The 20,407-nt window shown below is 56.5% G+C and overlaps 3 protein-coding genes across 3 annotated transcripts in view; 1 reads left to right on the top strand and 2 right to left on the bottom strand.

The window, feature by feature from the left end:
- The window catches only part of LOC105999058 (chromosome unknown open reading frame, human C19orf52), a 1,595-nt gene extending 1,480 nt beyond the window's left edge, over positions 1–115 (bottom strand). Inside the window, exon 1 of the mRNA XM_013033945.1 lies at positions 19–115. Within this exon, the coding sequence (XP_012889399.1) occupies positions 19–115 (97 nt within the window). The remainder of the gene's footprint in view (positions 1–18) is intronic.
- A 229-nt stretch (positions 116–344) lies between these two features.
- Yipf2 (Yip1 domain family, member 2) lies at positions 345–4,582 on the top strand. Its single transcript, XM_013034031.1, has 8 exons — positions 345–521; positions 880–1,040; positions 1,118–1,198; positions 2,725–2,812; positions 3,322–3,438; positions 3,527–3,693; positions 3,778–3,960; positions 4,038–4,582. The coding sequence occupies exons 1-8, from the start codon at positions 491–493 to the stop codon at positions 4,137–4,139; spliced, it is 930 nt and encodes a 309-aa protein (XP_012889485.1). The 5' UTR covers positions 345–490; the 3' UTR covers positions 4,140–4,582.
- Positions 4,575–20,407, bottom strand: part of Carm1 (coactivator-associated arginine methyltransferase 1) — a 20,975-nt gene continuing 5,142 nt past the window's right edge. The window contains 14 exon segments of the mRNA XM_013033944.1: positions 4,575–5,669; positions 5,672–5,742; positions 5,884–5,961; positions 6,060–6,172; positions 6,558–6,647; positions 6,727–6,864; positions 7,204–7,293; positions 7,525–7,610; positions 11,973–12,054; positions 12,171–12,261; positions 13,317–13,494; positions 13,918–14,028; positions 17,898–18,002; positions 18,829–18,935. Coding sequence (XP_012889398.1) covers positions 5,529–5,669; positions 5,672–5,742; positions 5,884–5,961; positions 6,060–6,172; positions 6,558–6,647; positions 6,727–6,864; positions 7,204–7,293; positions 7,525–7,610; positions 11,973–12,054; positions 12,171–12,261; positions 13,317–13,494; positions 13,918–14,028; positions 17,898–18,002; positions 18,829–18,935 — 1,481 coding nt within the window. The 3' untranslated portion in view covers positions 4,575–5,528.

The following is a 20,407-nucleotide window of genomic DNA, read 5'->3' as shown; positions in this document are numbered from 1 at the left end:
CCCGCCGCCGCTACTCACCCAGCCGGCCCCACACGCGCGGCTTCGCCGCCGCCGGGTCAACCGACGCCGCTCCGTGGCCACGGGACCAAAACCTCCTCACAGCGGCGGCCGCCATGCTCTTCCGGACAGGGGGTCCCGCCTCCGGGGAGAAACGGCCCGGTCTCGGAATAAAAGGCCCGGGTGGCCTCTTCTGCGCAGACGCCAAAACCGCCGGATGTGGACTCCTGCCGGAAGAAAATAGCGAACGGCCCGTCGCCGGATGTTGACGGCAAGCGCCGGGGGGCGGAGCTCTGGGCGGGGGGGCGGAGCTCTGGGCGGGGGGGCGGGCCGCGCAGGCGCACGGAGCCCCGGCCACGCCAGCTTAGGTAGCCCAGGTGAGGAAGCTGGGGCGCGCCCGCGCCTTCGCCCCCCGCGCGTGTGGCCCGCGACCTGGCAGGGTCTGATCCGCTTCTGTGCTCAGAGCGGGATGCGGGGACGCCTCTGAGCGACCATGGCAGCGGCTGCTGAGCTGGCCTTCCACGGTGAGTGCGGCCCCGAGGCGCCTGGGGCCCCCGCCGCCGCCCCGGCCCGAACCTAACCCGCGGCCCCCAGGTCGAGTGGGCCGGGAACCCCCAGAGGCCGGAAACCCTGACCCCAGACCGAAACAACCCGGGAGCGAGACGCACCTCACCCCCAAAGCCTCCTGTCAGTCACAGCCCGCGGGCCCATCCCAGGAGCACCCCTCAACTGCACATCCACCACAGAAGGGAACAGAGGCCCCCTTTCCCACGCCCCAGAACAAGATGACCATAGAAAGCAGAGTTGTCTCGGCCCCACCTCCACCCCACCCCACCCCAAAAAACCCCGCACACACCTGTACTATTTTCCTCGCCGCTGTAGAATTCGAGGAAGCCACTAATCTTCTGGCCGAGACCCCAGACGCAGTCACCACCAGAAGTGATCAGCTGAGTCCACAGGGGGGTCACGTGACTGTGGCCTTGGGCTCCAGTGTTGGCTACAGAGCCGAGGATGAGCTGGAGGAGGAGGGGGACAAAACAGCGGTAAGCCATCTAGCTCCCCCATGGCCTCCCATGCCCTGCGTCTCGAGGCCGGCTCTCAAAAGTTCCTTGTTGTGCAGCTCCTACAGGAAGAGAAGCCCCCGCCGGGATTCTGGACCTTTGGTTATTATCAGAGTTTCTTTGATGTGGACACCTCTCAGGTGAGGCCCAGGATGCTGCTGGGAGAGGCCCCGAGGGAGTCCCACTTGGGATTCAGCTCCTATTGACATGCCCACGCCTGGGCTAGGCACCGGTGGCAGCTACAGAACAAGCTCCTCCTACCCAGGCTGAGAGAAGGAAGTGCTTTTTAGGGTGTGGTGACCTGGGCTAGGGGGGAACACAAGGATGCGCACCATCTGGTGTTAGGTAAAGAAAGGGGGTGGGAGTGGCAGGCAACCTTCCAGAACAGCATATGCAGAAAACCAAAGCAAGAGGAGGCCTGGACAGTCCAGGAGACTAGCTGCCACTGGTTGGTCAGTGTGAGGTGAGGGCCAGGAAAGTAGAAGAAAGGTCACGAGACCAATAACAATCTTTCTATATATGCATTATACAGATATACACATTACACATGTAGATGTACTCATATACCAACTATATCACATGTTTATACATACCATGTGCATATACTATTATATATTGCATAGTTTTGTGTATATACAGCATATAAATATGTATATGTAATATATATATATATTTTGGGTCTGTCATGGGGTTTGAAGTCAGGGCCTGCGCTTTGTCCCTGAACTTTTTTTTTGCGGGGGGGCGATTCTGGTCGTGGGGCCTGAACTCTGGGCCTGGGCGCTGTCCTTCGGCTCTTCAGCTCAAGGCTAGCGCTCTACTGCTTAAGCCACAGCGCCTCATCCAGCTTTTTTGCTTATATGGTGCTGAGGAATCAAACCCAGGGCCTCATGCATGCAAGGCAAGCACTCCACCACTGAGCCACCTTCTCAGCCCTGTCCCTGAACTTTTTTGCTCTACCACTTTACCACTTTTGAACCACAGCCCCACATTTCCTTCTCCCTCCCCTGCTCTCCTACCGGTGTTTTATTGGACAGTCTCATGGGCTTCCAACCATCATGATCCTTACACCTCAGCCTTCTCAGTAGCTAGGATTATAGGCATGAGCCATTAGCTCCCAGCTGTGATTTTTTTCTGGGGGGGAGGGGATCAGTGGTGGGGCTTGAACTCTGGACCTGGGCACTGTCCCTGAGCTCTCCAGCTCAACGCGAGTGCTCTACCACTTGAACCACAGCACCACTTCCAGTTTTCTGGTGGCTTATTGGAGCTAGTCTCACGGACTTTTGTGCCCAGACTGGCTTTGAACCAGGATACTCAGATCTCAGCCTCCTGAGTAGCTAGGATTACAGGTGTGAGCCACCAGTACTGGGTTTTACATATGTATTTTTTTGAGCCATGGTCTATATGTTGCCCAGGCTGATCTTGAAAGCCTAGGCTCAAAAGTTTCTCCTGAGTAGCTGGGAAGACAGCGTGTACCACCATGCCCAGTTGTGGGCTGTTGAGGTGTTGGGAGTTTGGGTTTGATTCCAAGAGTGATGTGAATCAGCAGTGGGGGGGCGGGAGGAGGAAGGCTGAGATCTGAGGATAATGGTTCAAAACCAGCCTGGGCTGAAAACTCAGGGAAGAGCTACGGGTGGGATTTCAGCCTGGCTCCTCCTGTGCCCTCCAGGTCCTGGACCGGATCAGAGGATCACTCATGCCCCGGCCCGGTCACAACTTTGTGAGACATCATCTGCGCAATCGGCCTGATCTATATGGTGAACTTGTGTTTGGCTCTTTGAACTACTCAAGCCCAGCTTGATGTGGGGGTCTGGCCAAGGCCTTGGAGGCCAGGGAGAGGTGGAGGGCTGAGGCTCTGGGATGGGAACGGGCTGAGCTGCAGGCAGCGTAGTCTTTTCTGGGGCGGAAGATCTTCGTAAGGGGTTGCTGGGGTCCCTCTCGCCCCATGGGAAGTGAATCCAGAGGCCCAAGTGTAGGCAGAGAGACGATTTACTAACAGACAAGGGGTGGGTGGTCACTGTGGACAGCAGGAGGCGGCACAAAAGGGGGCTGGAAAAGCTCCCGACAGAGGTGAGCAGGGCTTGGGCCCACTGCACCCCGGCAGTAGAGAGTTTTGCCATTGGGATGAGTCAGAAGCAAGCGCATGGGGGCCCCGGAACGTGCAGACAGGATGAGCCAGCACAGCCCTGGACCGGACCACCAGGAAGGAGGCTGAGGGACCTGGCCCGGTCGAGGCTAGCCCCCTCTGCCCCTGTGCCGCACACAGGCTCCTTCTGGATCTGCGCCACCCTGGCCTTCGTCCTGGCAGTCACAGGCAACCTGAGCTTGGTGCTGGCACAGAGAAGAGACCCCTCCATCCACTACAGCCCCCAGTTCCACAAGGGTGAGCAGGGCGGGCGGGCGGGCAGGCTTGGCTCCCAGGGGCCACAGGTCCCCCGGGGACGGGGCTGATGGGTGCCCTGTCCCCCCAGTGACAGTGGCCGGCATCGCCATCTACTGCTACGCGTGGCTGGTGCCCCTGGCACTGTGGGGCTTCCTGCGGTGGCGCCAGGGCGTCCGGGAGCGCGTGGGGCCGTACACATTCCTGGAGACCGTGAGCATCTATGGCTACTCCCTCTTTGTCTTCATCCCCACTGTGGTGAGTGGGGCCAGCGGTGAGGGGGTGGCGGGTGCTGGGGCACCCCCCTCCTGACCCAGTGCTCAGCTGCCTTCGTCTCCCCAGGTCCTGTGGCTCATCCCCGTGCCGTGGCTGCAGTGGTTCTTCGGGGCGCTGGCCCTGGCGCTGTCCGCCTCTGGGCTGGTATTCACCCTCTGGCCTGTAGTCCGAGAGGACACTCGCCTGGTGGCTGTGGCGCTGCTGTCCACGGTGGTGCTCCTCCACGCCCTCCTGGCCACGGGCTGTAAGGTACAGGCCGGGGATGGTGGTGGAGCCAGGCCGGGCAGGCCTTCTGGCTGCGCACTGACTGGAGGGTCTCTGTGCAGTTCTACTTCTTCCAGCCGCTGCCCGCTGAACACCTGACACTGCCGGCACCAGCCACATCCCTGTCACCAAACATCCTGTCCCCCGCCACCGTGAAGGTGTGAATGTTCAAGATGAGGTGCCCTCCTTACTCTGGGGGTGCTCCGAGAATTCCTTCAGGCCGAACCTATGGAGATGATGCTGGTCCTGCTCCCGACAAGGACCGGGACTCCCTTGATCCCTTGAGACCACTCTGCTACTCTCCAGACTTTTCTTACAAAGCAAACACTTTTATTTTCTATGCAAAGATGATCCAGAGAATTTTTATAAAGGCAGGGCGAGCGGCCGGGCAGGGCACTCGCGGGGAGGCCTGGGCAGCCATGCAGCCTTTGCAGAGGGCAGGCCCGGGCCCCCCCTTTCCCCCCTGGCCTGCTCGTGGCCTCCTGCGTTCCCTGACGGGACCCCACGAAGCCTGAAGGGTGGCCCCAGATGGCTGGCCAGCTTCTGAGAGGTGGGGTGCTGGCAGCGAGGCGGGGAGGGCAGAAGAAGAAAACTGCCTGTGCTGAAACATGTTTCCTCGTTTATTTTGCTTTTCTTTCTTTTGTGGGGGGGCGGGGTAGGTGGGGGGGAGGTCCCTGCAAAGGTCTCTTCCCGGAAAGGGGGGGACCTAAATGCCATAATGGTGGTAGGGACTGGAGCGTGTGATTGTGGAGGGAACAGAGAGGCCTATGGGGGGTGGGGGACACGCCTTCCATGACACATCCTTGAGGTCCCATCAGCCCGGGGCCGGCGGCAACCTCCCCTCCGGGCCGACGTTCCCGCTGTCGGTGGAGGGGTCGGCAGAGGAGGCAGGGGCGGGCGGGGACGGAGGGTCTTCAGATAGCAGGGGCTGGGTTGTACATTCAACTGTGAGGTGAACCCTTTGGTGGGGAGGGGTCCCGTCTGCACTGGGCCACCCCTCCCCACGGAGCCGGGGACAGGGGCTGCTGACTGCGCCGGGCCGGCCGGGCTCTCCGAGGGTCTGTGGATTGACACTGGTTCTTTTCGTAAAAAAATAAAACTAAAAAAAGCAGCATGTCACACCCATGGTGACCACGGTGGCCTGGTAGTTGGAGGAGAGGGCCCGCTGGGCTGAGGCCGCCTTCCCACGGGAGATGGGGGACAGGGGGGGACGGGAGTGGAGCCGGGCCGGAAGAAGGGAGAGGGTGGGGTGGGCAGCCGATCCCCTCCTCCGGGCCCCCCCTCCCCAGGCAGAGCGGAGCTGGGGGGAGGAGGGGCTGGCCTGGTGCCCCGGGTACATCAGGGCAGAGCCAGGTCAGGCCGGAGGGCGGGCAGGAGGGGGGTCCCCTCCCCCCGCCGTGATCTGGTGTAAAACGTGGCAGCCACGCGCGCTCGGGGCGGGGGAGGGCGGCGACGGTGTGTAGAAAAAGAGTCCGAGTCCCCATGGCACGGAGGGCGTGGCCGGCGTCGCCCGGGCGTCATTTGGTTTCCTGGTGCGGCCAGCGCCGGCGCGCCTAGCTCCCGTAGTGCATGGTGTTGGTCGGGATGGACATGGGCGACGCCATGGAGATGGCCGGGCCGCCCATGGTGAACTGGCTGTTGATGGCGTAGTGGGCGCTGGCGCCGCCGCCGCCGCCGCCGGCCCCGCCAGCCCGTTACCTTGGACGATGCCCGTGCTCATTATGGAGCCCATCCGGGAGTGCGTGTGATTCACGATCCCCGTGTTGGCTGCACGGCGACAGGGGAGCGGGGACGAGGGGGCGGCAGAGAGGGAGGGGGAGAGGGATCGGCGTCACCCCCGCCCGCCCGCCCACCCGCGACAGAGCGAGGCAGACAGCGCGCGCCCGGCCCCGCCCGGCCCCCACTCACCTAAAGGAATCAGGTTGTTGTGGCCCACGCCGGAGCCGCCGGCGATAACACTGCTCAGGTCGTAGGCGGCCGGCATGCCTGCGCGGGGGCGGGGCGGTCAGGGGCGGGGCTTCCGCGGGCGGGCTTCCGGGGCAGGGTGGGGCGGGGCGCGGGGGCAGGGCAGGGCGGGGACTCACCGGCCACGGCCATCCCACTGCTGAGGTTGTAGGTGCTGCCTGTGTTCCACATGCTCTCCGAGGGGGACGTGTAGTGAGAGCCGGGCGGGGGCGACGGCGTGGTGCCCGTGTACCTGCGCGGGCACGGGTGGGCATGGGTGGGCAAGGGCGCGGGGCAGGGCTGGGGGGATGGGGCGGGGCATTGGTAATGGGCGTGGCGAGGAGGAAGGGCGGGGCCGACTGAGAGGGGCGGGGCATTGGTAATGGGCGGGGCAAGGAGGAAGGGCAGGGCCGGCCAGGAGGGGCGGGGCATTGGTACTGGGCGGGGCGAGGAGGAAGGGCGGGGCCGGCTGAGAGGGGCGGGGCATTGGTAATGGGTGGGGCGATGAGGAAGGGCGGGGCCGGCTGGGAGGGGCGGGGCATTGGTAATGGGCGTGGCGAGGAGGAAGGGCAGGGCCGGCTGGGAGGGGCGGGGCAGAGCGGCTGGGGCGCCGCAGCCCAGGGCAGGGCCCCTCCTACCTGAAGAAGGGGTTCTTCAGATCCAGCAGGTTACTGGACTTGGAGCCCGTCTGGTCCACCTGGGCCACAATACTGATGTCGTAGCTCTGTCTGTGGGGGCAGGAGGTGGTGTGAGGTGGTGTGGGCGGAATGGACCCCCACCCCACCCGACCCCCGCGGCAGGGCGCACCTTTTGTTGGCAATAAGCAGACATGTCCCTGAGAGCGTGTCCCCGGCCTTGGCGAACAGCGGTGACTGGAAGAGACACCGGACCTGGTACCAGTGGGTCAGGGGCTCCGTGGGGGCCGTGGACAGCCACACGGTCATTCTGTCAGGTACAAACAGGCACATGCTTGCCACCATCCTCCTTGCCTTGAGCTCGCCCCAGATTCCTGCCCCTCGGCAGGCCCAGGCACACACAGGGGCTCACACATGTACCCACGGGGTCCCGGGACGCCTGTGTGACCAGACGACAGGGCCAGGAAAGAGGGGTATTCAGAATGGGGTAAGGATCCCCACACACACAATGGATCTTTTGCCTGAAAACACTGGCTATTGGATGGGACTCAGGAAGCTGAGGAATGGCACCCCACAGCTGGGTTTGGGGTATCACAGCTGCAGGGAGCCCCGAGGGGCAAGGACAACATGGTCTGCTCTGCGCACTCACATGGAGCCGATGAAAGCAACGTCAAACCAGAAGGCCAGGCCGTGCACCAGCCCTGAGTGCAGCATGTGGAACTTGAATGGGATTTCTATCCTGCAAGGCAAAGGCAGAGGTTTGCCAGGGAGGCCGAACAGGATGCTGGGAGAGGAGAGGCCAGGGGCCCCCTACCCCACCCTGCCCTGGAACAGCAGATATAGCCATGGGTCAGTGCTGGCCCTGACCTTCAGCAGAGCCAAGCCCAGGGGTACGGGGCGGGGCCTGCTGGTACCTGGGAGGAGGGGGCGGAGCCTGACGGTACCCATCCAGGGGCAGGGCCTGCTGTACCTGTGCAAATCTCCTTCTTTGGCTTCTAAGAAGTTCACTGTATACTTGACAGATTTGGCCATCAGGATCCGGATGTCAAACGTATCCTGGGAGAGACAGAGGTATGATCTGGCTTTTGTCACTGGGGCCAGAAAGAGGAGAGGCCTGGTTCTTCTTCTTAGCCTGGTCATGGCCTCGGCTGCGCCATCTGGCTAAATGACTCAACCAGATTGCCTTTCTCACACTTGTGAAGGGAGGTCTTGCTGATTCAAGGCAGGGACAGCAACCAAGGGTCAACTCTCAAAATGACAAGTGCTCAGTGGGACGTGGGCAGTACAAGTTAGACATGGTGGCCTGCGCCCATCATCCCAGCTACTCGGGAGGCATAAATAGGAGGATCGTGGTTCTAGACCAACCAGGGAAAAGTTCAGGAAAGCAGATTAAAGCAGGACTAGGGATTTAGCTCGAGTTCTGGGTGTTATTATTATGTTTTTTTTGGGTGGTCCAGTCGTGGGGTCTGAACTCTGGGCCTGGGCACTGTCCCTCAGCTCTTCAGCTCAAGGCTAGCGCTCTACTTCCGGCTTTCTTTTTGCTTATGTGGTGCTGAGGAATGGAACCCAGGGCCTCAGGCATGCAAGGCAAGCGCTCTACCACTGAGCCACCTTCCCAGCCCCTCGAGTTCTGGGTGTTTAACCTATAGGCATACCCACGCCTAATTACTCCACTAATGATGAAACCATCTAAAGTGAGAGAGCTCTTCTATAAACCACTGTGTGTGCCTAAGAACGAAGAGGCTCTTAATGGGGGGGGGGATGCAGGATTTTCAAGAGAAATCAGTAAGCAACTTAGCAACAACAGCAAGCTGAGACGGGGGTGCAGAGAGATTTTCTGCTGACACTGAAGCTCCTGCCAGGAAGTAGACGAGCTGCACAGAATGCAAAGGAAAAGTAATCAAGTGCTGAGCGCAGCCAGGGCTTTGGAGGCCAAGTCCTACTGAGAAGTGGAATACATGGAGCCCTTTGCTGTCCTGCATTTTTTTCCTCAGAGAGGGAACAGAACAAGTCGTCTCGGTTCGGCAGCCTCCCTGAAATATGGGGAATATGGAGGGGAAGAAGGGCTCAGGGTTAACAAAGAAGCTAGGAGTATACAAGCCAAAAAAGTAAAGGGAAGTTTGGGGGAGACATCGTGTGGTGTGGAGGGCCACGCAGGAAGCCGCTCCTGGGAGAAAAAGTTCAGCATGGTGACTGGCAGGACCTGGGGAAAGCTTGGACAAGGCTCCCTGAGAACTTCCAGAACTCTCCAGAATACTAAGGGCTAAACCAAAGCTGGAAGGCCAAAACTTTGCACCTTTGGCTGAGGCAAAACAAAAGAGTAATCCAGCTATCTTTTACTAACACAAACATGAAAGAGATCTACACACTGCAAACACAGTTATTTTCACTTGAATTTGGTTGTTTGTGGTGTATGCCAGTGTTGGGACTTGAAGTCAGGGCCTTGAGCCCTTGGCTCACCTTTTCACCTCAAGGTTGGCTCTCTACCACTTGCGCCACAGCTCCATTTCAGCTTTTCGCTGGTTAACTAAGACTACTCGGACTTGCCCAAGTAGGAGGACAACCTTGATCCTCAGAACCTGGCCCCCAGAGTAGCTAGGATGACAGATGTGAGCCATCAACACCTCAGTTTGGAGTCCTCAAACCTCAGCCTCCCATGAATTTGAGATCACTAGTTTGGGGTCATGCAGAGTTATGGATTGAAAAGTCTTGTGAGTATTTCTGCCCAGGCAGAAATCCTTCTGCAATCCTCCTGTTTTCAGCCTCCTCTATTTACTTATGTATTTGATACTAGTGACTGAACTCAGACACTCACATATGCTGGCTAAGCCCTAACACTTGAGACTTGCCCCCAAGCCCACTTGCTTAGTAGTTTGTTTTGGCCAGTCCTGGGTCTTGAACTCAGGGCATAGGCGCTGTCCCAGAGCCTCTTGTGCTTAAGGCTAGTGCTCTACCACTTGAGCCCTAGTGCCACTTCCAGCTTTTTCTGAATAGTTTATTGTACCTAAGCTGGCTTTGAACCACAATCCTCAGATCTCAGCCTCCTTAGTAGCTAGCGTTACAGCAGCGCCTGGCCCCTAGTTTGTTTTTGAGCTAGGGTCTCACAATAGCTTTGAACTGGCCTAGGACGGTGATCCCTTTTCCTTATCCCAAATACATGGGATTAGAGGTATACACTGCCAGACCTGGCTTTTTAAAGGTTCTTTAGTGTCTTTTTTTCCCCCCGGTACTGGGGATCTGAACCCAGGGCTTCACACTTGTTAAGCAAATACTCTACCACTTGAACTGTTTCTAGCCGCTTTGTGCACTGGCTGCGTTTCAGGTAGGCCCTCACTTTACGCCCAGGTTGGCCAGGGCTGCAACCTTCCTACTTGTACTTCCTTGATTACAGGGGACAATGAGTGTGTGCGACTGGTCACGGGGGAGAGATGGAATCTCATGAACTCTCCTGCCCAGGCCGGCCTTGAAGCGTGATCCACCAATCTCTGCCTCCCAAGTGGCTAGAACAGGCTGGAGACACTATGCCAGGGCTTCCTGGGTTTCGTTTTTCTTTAAAGCAGCTATCAAGAAGAACACATATAAACAAAAGCTCTTTAGGAACCTGAGACCAAAATGGGTGTGCAACACTGCTACAGGGAAATTGGGAAATTGCCAGCCAAACATGGGTAAAGACTGTCCCAAATCTTCAAATATTCTCTGTAGGGTTGTGGTTTATTTTGTTGTTCGTTGTTGTTGTTGTTGTTTGGGGGGGGGGGGAGTCAGTCATAGGCCTTTTAGAGCCAGGGTGCTGTCCCTGCAGTTTTGTGCTCAGGTTTGTTTTTTGTTTTTTTTGGGGGGGGGTCTGGTCGTGGGGTCTGAACTCTGGGCCTGGGCGCTGCCCCTCAGCTCTTCAGCTCAAAGTGAGAGCACTACCACTTGAGCCACAGCACTTCCTGTTTTCTAGTGGTTTATTGGAGATAAAGAGTCTCACAGACTTTCCTGCCCGGGCTGGCTTTGAACCAGGATCCTCAGATCTCAACCTCCTGAGTAGCTAGGATGACAGGCATGAGCTTCCGATGCCTGGGCCTGCCTGTCATTTTCATGCTGATGTTAAGTAATTAAGGTATACCGCAAGACTTTGCCAAAGGACCAAGATACCCTCATCAAGAAAATCAACAGAAACACATCTACAGTCCACAGATGCTTCTATTCATCAGACTGAGAACTAAAAAAAACTATACACACACACTCACACACACTACTGATATATTTTTTTTGGGGGGTCTGGTCGGGGGGCCTGAACTCTGAGCCTGGGCGCTGTCCCTCAGCTCTTCAGCTCAAGGCTAGTGCTCTACCACTTGGGCCACAGCGCCACTTCCAGCCTTTTTCTTTTTGCTTATGTGGTGCTGAGGAATTGAACCTAGTGCCTCTGGCATACAAGGCAAGCGCTCTACCACTGAGCCACCTTCCCAGCCACAACTGAGATTTTTAACTCAGGACCTCACACATAAACTCTGGCTTTCTTGGCCAGCAGGAATCTACTCCTTGAGTATGGTTATTCTGGAGATGTAAACTTGTGGCTTTTTCTGCCTGAACTGGCTACATGTGACTAGTAAGATCTCAGCCTCTTCATGAGTACCTATGATTACACATGAGTTTCTGTACTCAACAATCTTAAAAAGACCCTTAGTTCCATTTCCAACAAACATAAAAAAAAAAAAAGGAAAAAAAAAGTTGAAGTTGTATTCTGGTTGCTCATGCCTGTAATCCTAGCTACTAAGGAGGCTGAGATCTGAGGATCCCAGTTCCAGGCCAGACTGGGCAAGAAAGTCCATAAGACTCTTAGGTCTGGGGCTGGGAAGGTGGCTCAGTGGTAGAGCGCTTGCCCTGCATGCATGAGGCCCTGGGTTCGATTCCTCAGCACCACATAAGCAAAAAAAAAAAAAAAAAAAACAGCTGGAAGTGGCGCTGTGGCTCAAGTGGTAGAGCACTAGCCTTGAGCACCCAGACCCAGAGTTCAGGCCCCACGACCGGACACAAAAAAAAAAAATTATAAGTGAAATTAAGAATTAGCAGCCAGCCGGGGATGAGTGGCTTATGCCTATAACCCTAGCTACTCAGGAGGCTGAGATCTGGGGATCAAGGTTCAAAGCCAGCCTGAGCAGGAAAGACCATGAGACTCATCTCCAATAAACCACTCAGAAAAACCAGAAGTAGTGTTGTGGCTCAAGTGGTAGAGCGCTCACCTTGAGCTGAAGAGCTGAGGGACAGCGCCCAGGCCCAGAGTTCAAGCCCCGTGACAGACAAAAAAAGAAGAAAGAAAAAAGAAAAGAAAATTCACTCAGTGAGTGAAATCAAATCAGCTCCCAAGGGTCACTTCACGCACCAACAGTGGCACGCGTGGTGGTGTCCACGGGGAGGGAGGGGGTGGATACTCACCACCACAGGCTGCCGGAAATACTCGTCCACAGCAGCACCTCGAAGGGCCGACAGATCGACTCCGTGGAAAGATGGCTGGTACCTGCGGGGAGCCCCACCCCCAGGCCCGCAAGGTCACCAGCAGCAAAGGGTGGCAGAGTGAATAACCCCGCTTCCTCCCCCAGCTGGCCCTTGTCCAGCCCACCAAGGTGCACTCACCAGAAGTTGGCCTTGGTGAACTGCTCCATGTAGAGCTGTTCATCAGTGAAGGGTGCCAGGTGGACGTCGCCGATGGTGGGGAACATGTTTCCTGGGAGCAGGGGGCAGCGTCAGGAATGGAACCCAGGGCCTCATGCATGCAAGACAAGCACTCTACCACTGAGCCACCTTCCCAGCACAACTCTTTTGGTTTTTGAGTCCTGGGTCTATGTAGCCATTCCAAAAACATAATGGAGCCAGGGAGTGAGGGCTCACACCTGTCATCCTAGCTACTCAGGAGAGGTTGAGATCTGAAGATCCAAGTTCCAGGCCAGGCCTGGGCAGGAAAATCCATGAGATTCTTTAACTCCCATGGACTACCCAAAACAAAGCCAGATAGGGAGCTGTGGCTCAAGTGACAGAGCACCAGCCTTGAGGAAAAAAGCTCAAGGATATTGCTCAGGCCCTGAGTTCAAGCCCCAGGACCCCCATACACACATAGTCTCCCTCTCTTTTCTTTGGAGGGGTCTGCCATAAGCTTGAACTCTGGGCCTGAGCGCTGTCCCTCAGCTCTTCAGCTCAAAGCAAGCACTCTACCACTCGAGCCATAGCGCCACTTCTGGTGTTCTGATGGTTCATTGGAGATGAATCTCTTGGACTTTCCTGCCCGGACTGGCTTTGAACCTCCACCCTCAGACCTCAGCCTCTGGAGTAGCTGGGATGACTGGCGTGAACCACTGGCGCCCGGCTACACATACATTTTAATGAGTAAAATCAGTCCCGGCTTTCATCTCCACATTGTACACACAATGGCCCCTGATTTCTGGGGCAGCCACTGCCCTCAGCAGAGACCCCAGGAAAGCATCACCTGTCCCTGTGGCCCACCACCAGCTGAGGGGCAGGATGGGAGCAGCAGAGCCCTCCTTGAGCAGAGGAAGCCGAGGATGCAGGGCACTCAGGCTGGCTGGGCTCCAGCTGTCCCCCACCAGCACGGTGGCCGCGTGGTCGCCCTTCCCAGGCAGAGTGGCAGGGCCTTGTCTGACATGCAGCAGCACCAGGCAGAGCAGCAGAGACCACATTTGCCTCCCATGTGTTCCTCCCAGCATTCCTTCTCTGCAAGGCCGGGGTGGCGCCAAGGCCGGGGTGGGGCGGGGCCTGGGCACTCACCACTGGGCTTCAGGTACTTCTTGGCATGGAGGTAGCTCTCGAGCATGCGCTCATTGAAGAGCATGTAGCCCATGGGCTCCGAGATGATCACGTCCACCTGCTCGGGCAGTGACACCTCCTCCACCTTGCCGGGAATGACCACGATGCGGTCTGTCAGGTTGTTACTCTTCACCAGCACCTGCAGACGGGGTGGGCTGCGGGATCACGGGGTGCCTCGGCCACGGACACCCTAATATCAGTGGGGGGGGACGGAGACTTTGAGGGCCCCTGGGGTGGCAGGAGCCCGCTGGGGGTAGAGACTGGGACGTCAACTTTGCCCATGGGGGCCAAAGCTGGCCCAGGACTCCGGTGTGGGGGAGCCTGCCTCCCACGCAGTTGCCCAAAGAGCAAGGGGCACGTAGGTCCAAGACGCAGCACAGCACACCAGAGCCTGCCACACAGCAAGGGATGGAGTCTCTACAGGACAAAGACTGGGAACCACTCCATGGCCACCGGCCTTAGAAACAGAGGACAGGGACCTGCTCACACCCTTGGGGACGTAGAGGTCACAGATGAAGGACAAAAGGAGGAGGTGGGGGATGGGACCCGGGGCGACACTGACCTCAGCATGCTGGGCCATGGTACTGGCCTCCACTGCATAGATTTTCCTGGCTCCAGCTTGGGCAGCGAAAAAGGAGAGAATCCCAGAGCCACAGCCAACATCTAGAACAATCTGAGGAAATGACACGCGTGTGATAGAACGGATGCGCGTGACTCTCACCTGATGACGACACCCAGCACCTGTGCAGCATGCCACAGGGCGCCACCTCATGACAGACAGGCAGCACGTGTCAGAACGCTCAGTCGCCACCGAAAGCCACGTGCTGACGGCTCACGCCTGTCATCCTAGATACTGGGGGGGGGGGGGGGTGATATCTGAGGATCAAGGTTTGAAGCCAGGCTGGGTAAGGAGGTCTATGAGGCTCTTATCTCCAGTGAGGGAGGGGGGAGGGGGAGGGGCAGGACACGACACTGTGGAGAAGTAGAGCTGTGGCTCAAAATAGGTAAGGGATGCACGCACGCACGCGCACACACGTGCACACACACACACACAGCATAATGAAACCCATTTAATACTGTTAGAGAATGGGGAGGAGGGGAGGCACGCTGTGTGCGTGTGCGCACATATCACAGGGAAAGCCTCCAATTGCATGTACAAGGCCCTGCTTCCATCTCCAGCCTGAGGCCTCACAGGCGGCGAACGGGGTGGGGGGCTGGGCACCCTGGATCGCTTGTGATATTTGAGCTGTAGATCGTGGTTTTTCTCCATGGTTCCAGGGCCCCCACCATCCCCCAAGCCACATAAAAGAGAATTTCTCCTCTCCAAGGTGGGCCAGAGGAATGGTAAGCTACCAAGAAATTCCAGGGGGAGGAGGGGTGCCCTGCCACCCTCTGTTCCGGAAGGGCGGGGCTCCCCGGAGGGGCGGGGCTCCCCACAACTGGAGGAGAATCTGCAGAGGCAGACCTGGCTGGCTTCCCCACACCATCTCTCCACATTAGAGTCACAACATAGCCCATAAACAGCCAAAAAGATGTCAAGGGCTGGTGGCTCACACCTGTAATCCTAGCTGCTCAAGAGGCTCAGTTCTGAGGATCATGGTTTGAAGCCAGCCCGGGCCATAAAGTCTGTGAGACTCATCACCAATAAACCACCAAAAAGCCAGCAATGGAGCTGTGGCTCAAGTGACAGAGGCCCATCCTTGTGTGCAAAAGCTAAGAGTGCATGCAGGCAAGACCCTCAGTTCAAGCTCTAGTACCAGCGCATGCATGCGCGCGCACACGCATACACACACGAACACAAGTCCAAGCAAGCCCTGTTGTTCACAATTATGATCTTAGAAATCCAGGAGGCAGAGATCATGAGGATGTAAGTTCAAGGCAAACCTGGGCAAAGAGTTAATGAGTCCCTATCTCAACCGGAAAAAAAAAAGAAAAAACCCATTAAGTGTCTATTGTAAGCGGCTACTTAGGAGACATTGGAAGTAGGGTCCAAGCCAAGCAGACAAAAAGCCACACCTGGTACAAAAAATAATGAATGCAAAAAGGGCTGGAAGCAGTTAAAACAGCAAAATACCTGCATGGTATATGGAAGGCCATGAATTCAACTCCACCAAATTAAAAGAAAAATTCAAGCTGTGTGCTGATGGCTCACACCTGTAATCCTAGAAACTCAGGAGGCTGAGATCAGAGGATCATGGTTTAAAGCCAGCCCAGGCAGGAAAGTCCGGGAGACTCTATTTTTTTTTTCCGTCAGTCATGGGTCTTAAACTCTGGGCCTGGGCGCTGTCCCTCAGCTCTTCAGCTCAAGGCGAGCGCTCTACCACTTAAGCTACAGCACCACTTCTGGTTTTCTAGTGGTTTATTGGAGATAGAGTCTCACAGTCTTTCCTGCCCGGGCTGGCTTTGAACCGCGACCCTCAGATCTCAGCCTCCTGAGTAGCTAGGATTACAGGCGTGAGCTACCGGCGCCCAGCTAGGGAGACTCTTATCTCCAATAAACCACCAGAAAACTGGAAGTGGCGCTGTGGCTCCAGTGGTAGAGCGCTCGCCTTGAGCTGAAGAGCTGAGAGACAGTGCCCAGGCCCAGAGTTCAAGACCCACGACTGACAAAAAGAAAAAAAAAAAAAAGGTGAGTGACAGATGAGGCCCTAGTACATACATACACAAAACAAAAATTGTTTTAATTCCTGCATAAAGCTTATGTAACTAATTCACTGAAGTATGGAAGCTGTCTCGTGATTATGTTTCCCTATACTTCCCTACTCTTAACTATGTGAAAATAAGTCTCCAAAAGAGCCAAGCGCACCCCAAGAACAAGGTAAAAGTTAAAGTGCTTTTTTTTTCTTCTTAATTTTATGCAAGTCCTGGTGCTTGAACTAAGGGCCTGGCCGCTGTATCTAAGCTTTTGTACTCAAATCTCACACTCTACCATTTGTACCAATAGTGCCACTTCCAGCTTTCCATTTGGTGTTGAATTGGAGAACTGAGTCTCACAGACTTTCTTTTATTTTGTTGGTCAGTCATGGGGCCTGAACTCTGGGCCTAGAGCTGTCCCTCAGCTCTTCAGCTCAAGGCGAGCGCTCTACCACTTGAGCCACAGCGCCACTTCCGACTTTTTTCTGCTTATGTGGTGCTGAGGAATGGAACCCAGGGCCTCATACATGCAAGACAAGCACTCTACCACTGGGCCACCTTCCCAGCCTCTCACAGACTTTTCTTGCCCAGTGTGGCTGTGAACCATGATCCCCAGATCTCAAACTCCTGAGCTATGATAACAGGTATGAGTCACTGGCCCTCAGCTAATGCACTTAATTTAAGTGACAATTTTACATGTGTGGCAAGGGCGCGTGTCTAGCAGAAGTGGGGGGTCTTATGGACGAGCTGAATCCAGCATCCAAAGTTCAATACTGATCAACACCAGAGCATTCGTGGTTGTCCTCCAGGGTGGTCTCAGGCTGGGGATGTGGCTTAGTGGTAGTGCTTACTCAGCATACATGAGGCCCTGGGGTTTGATTCCTTGGTACCACATAAACAACAAACTAAAAATAAATGAAATTTTTAAAAAAGTGGGAGGGCAGAGTCCTGGGAACCACAGGCCTGTGAACCCAAAGGGTATACTGTATGTACAACAATATTTGTCACAATCACAGCTTATAGAGCTGAGGAAAACATGCTCAGTTTTGTTGAAAAAATGTAAGCCAAGTGCCAGTGGCTCATGCCTATAATCCTAGCTGCTCAGGAGACTGAGTAGTCAGCCCAGACAGGAAAGTCCATGAGACCCTTACCTCCAGTGAACCACCAAAATGCTGGAAGTGGAACTGTGGCTCAAGTGGTAGAGCACTAGCCATGAGCAAAAAACACTCAGGAATAAATATCCATGAACTCCCCCATTTCTACCAATAGTTGGGTACAAGGAGGTGCACCTCTTACCCCAGCTACAAAGAAGGCTGAGACTGAACAAAAATCAAGTCCCTATCTCAAAAATAACCAGAGCAGCCAGGCACTTCAAGCTCACGCCTGTAATCCTAGCCACGCAGGGAGCTGAGAGACCGGGTGGGGGATGACTAGAGTTTGAGGTGAGCCCAGGGAGAAGAGTGTCAGAGCCTCCATCTCTAAATGGACAGGCATAAAGCCTGGCTGGAGGCATGGTTCAAGTGGTGGAGCACCCTCTGTGAGCAGGAAAGCCAAGGGGGAGAAGGAAAGCGCACAGCTGTTGTAGAGTGCTTCGTTAAGTGGAACTCTAGTACTGCCCAGAACGAAAGAGTAAGGAGAAGGAAGGGAGGAGGAAGGAGAGGGAAAGAGTGGGGAGGTGGACATAGATCCTGAGCAATGGCTGGTCCACAGGGGCGCAGGGCTTGGCCTGGGTCTCCAGCGCTGGCAGGCCCCTCGGGTCAGGCATGCTGGCTTGGCGCCCTGGGGCCCAGTGGGCGGGGTGTCGCGGGGTAGTGGGCGGGGCATCGCGGGGCAGTGGGGGGGCGCCGCGGAGCTGTGGGCGGGGCGTCGCGTGGGCGGGGCGCCGCAGGGGCGGAGCCTGCACCTCACCTTGTCTTTGAAATCCGTGTGGTTCTGCAAGATGGCGCGCTGGTAGGTGCCGGTCCGCACGTAGTCCTGCATCATGTTCTGCTGCTGGGACAGGTAGCCATAGAACTGGAACAGAGACACAGCGATGGCACAGGGCACGCGGCGGGGCTGGCTCGGGTACAACCTCCCTCAGGAGGCCCGGAGCCCGCTGGCATCTGATGGCTGCTCGCCGAGGAGGAGCTGGGGGCCCCCGAAGGCGGCCGAGGGCACGCTGCCACCGTCACGGCGCCGAAGGACACAGGGAGACGCTGCCTGGACGAGGAGGCCACCCGCAGGATGGCAAGATCGGCCATCGGTGGGGTGATGGCGTCTGGGGCCACCTGCCCCATCACGGGGCCCCAAAGAAGAAGAGGAACAAGATGGAACAGAACCCCAGAGCTCAGAGCGCCAGGCAGGCAGGTGAGGTGCGGTGTCTCTCTGTAAAACAACAGGCGATCGGGAGGCAGCGAGGCACCTGGGCAGGGCCACAGGCTTTGGCATCAGGCAGACCTGGGCTTCCCATCTTGGCTCTGTTGCATAAGAGCTGTGTGACTTGGACCAAGTCACTTAACCTCTCTGAGCCTCAGTTTTCTCATCTGTAAAATGGGGACAATAACAGCACTTACCTCCTCGCGTTGTTGGGAGGGGCCGAGCGCTTCCGGGGCATGTAAGAGCGCTCAGGCTGGGCCTGGCACACACAGTGCGGGTTCAGGACATGGCTACCGCTGTGGCCTGGGGACCTGAGCTTCCCCCGCACTCAGATCCTTCCAGCAACCCTCTCCACGCTTCACAGATGAGCAAACTGAGGCCCGGCAGGCGGAGGGCACCTGCCCGAGGCTATGCAGCTAAGTATGGGACAGAGCAGCCAGGGCAGGCACCGGGCGTGGGGGCCCAGGGTGGGCGCCCCACCTACCTGGAAGTACTGGACAGCCGAGGACTCTTCAGTCCGCTCGCTGAACACTGAGCGCTCCAGCGTGTGCCCGCGGCACGTCTTCAGAATGTTATAGAAGGAGCAGAAGTCTGCAAGGGGGGGGGGCGGGCGGTCACCACCCAGGCGCCTGGCACTGTGGGGGGGGGCATCTGGACGGGACGGGGCCTTCTGTCTAACTGGAACCCCAATGACTGAGTGACTTCTTGTCTCCCGGAACTGCTCAGATTTGAGGAAGGTGGCAGACAAAATGCGCGCTTGCGTGGAACGGTGCCATCCGGTGGGGGCAGGCCTGGCCACCCCAAAAAACCAGTGTGGCAGAGCTACCAAGGGCTTGGGCTTGGGATCTGAGTGTTAACTCTCACCAACTAACCCAGATGCCAACGGTGGGGCCTGCACACAGGGAAGACACCCCAACATTTCACAGGGCGGATACAGCTTAGGTACCCAGAGAAGTACACCAGCCTGCTCAGGAGGCCATGTTATGTGGGCCCCTAAGATGAAGTGATGGACACAAAGAATTCTCTTTCTCTCTCTCTGGCAGCACAAGGGTTTGTTTGGACTTGGTTTGGTAGACCAGGGTCTCTCTTTGCCTAGTGTTTTTAATCTGGTGGGGCTCAAACTTGCTATCTTTCCTTCTATGGCTGAAGCTCTATCACCCAAGCCACGCCTCGAACCCATTCTTTATTTTCAAATAGGGTCCTCGTGCTTTTGCCGAGGCCAGCCTCCAGTCAAAATTGTTCCACTTTCACGTTCTTTGTCTTTTTTTTCTTTTTTGTCGGTCGTGGGGCCTGAACTCTGGGCCTGGGCGCTGTCCCTCAGCTCTTCAGCTCAGGGCTAGCGCTCTACCAGTTGAGCCACAGCGCCACTTCCGGCTTTTTCTGCTTATGTGGTGCTGAGGAATTGAACCCAGGGCCTCATGCATGCAAGGCAAGCACTCTACCACTGAGCCACCTTCCCAGCCCATCTACTTTCACTTTCTGAGTAACTGGGATTATAGGCATATACCACCATGCCTGGCTAAAAGCATCACTTGGAAGAAGTTTTTGAGCTGGGTACCAGTGGCTCACACCTGTCATCCTAGCTACTCAGGAGGCTGAGATCTGAGGATCACAGTTCAAAGCCAACCCAGGCAAGAAAAGTCCATGAGACTCTTACCTCCAGTGAACCACCAGAAAACCAGAAGTGGTGCTGTGGCTCAAGTGATAGAGCGCTAGCCTTGAGCTGAAGAGCTGAGGGGCAGCGCCCAGGCCCAGAGTTCAGGCCTCACGACCGACAATAACAACAACAACAAAAAAAGTTTTTTAAATACAGGTTGAAGCCTGGTGTGGTACCACAAGCCTGTAATCTCAGCACTCCAGAAGCTGAGGTAGAATGTGGAAGCTCAAGGCCAGCTTAGACCCTGTCTCAAAAACAAACAAAAAACACTGAAAGAACATTATTAAAATATAAGATCATAAAAAACAATAAAGCCAGGCGCTGGTGGCTCACGCCTGTAATCCTAGCTACTCAGGAGGCTGAGATCTGAGGATCGCGGTTCAAAGCCAGCCCAGGCAGGAGAGAC

This window comes from Dipodomys ordii, unplaced genomic scaffold (assembly GCF_000151885.1).
Source record: "Dipodomys ordii isolate 6190 unplaced genomic scaffold, Dord_2.0 Scaffold180, whole genome shotgun sequence".
In the NCBI taxonomy this organism is placed as follows: Eukaryota; Metazoa; Chordata; class Mammalia; order Rodentia; family Heteromyidae; genus Dipodomys; species Dipodomys ordii.
This window is presented reverse-complemented; position numbering and strand designations above follow the sequence as displayed.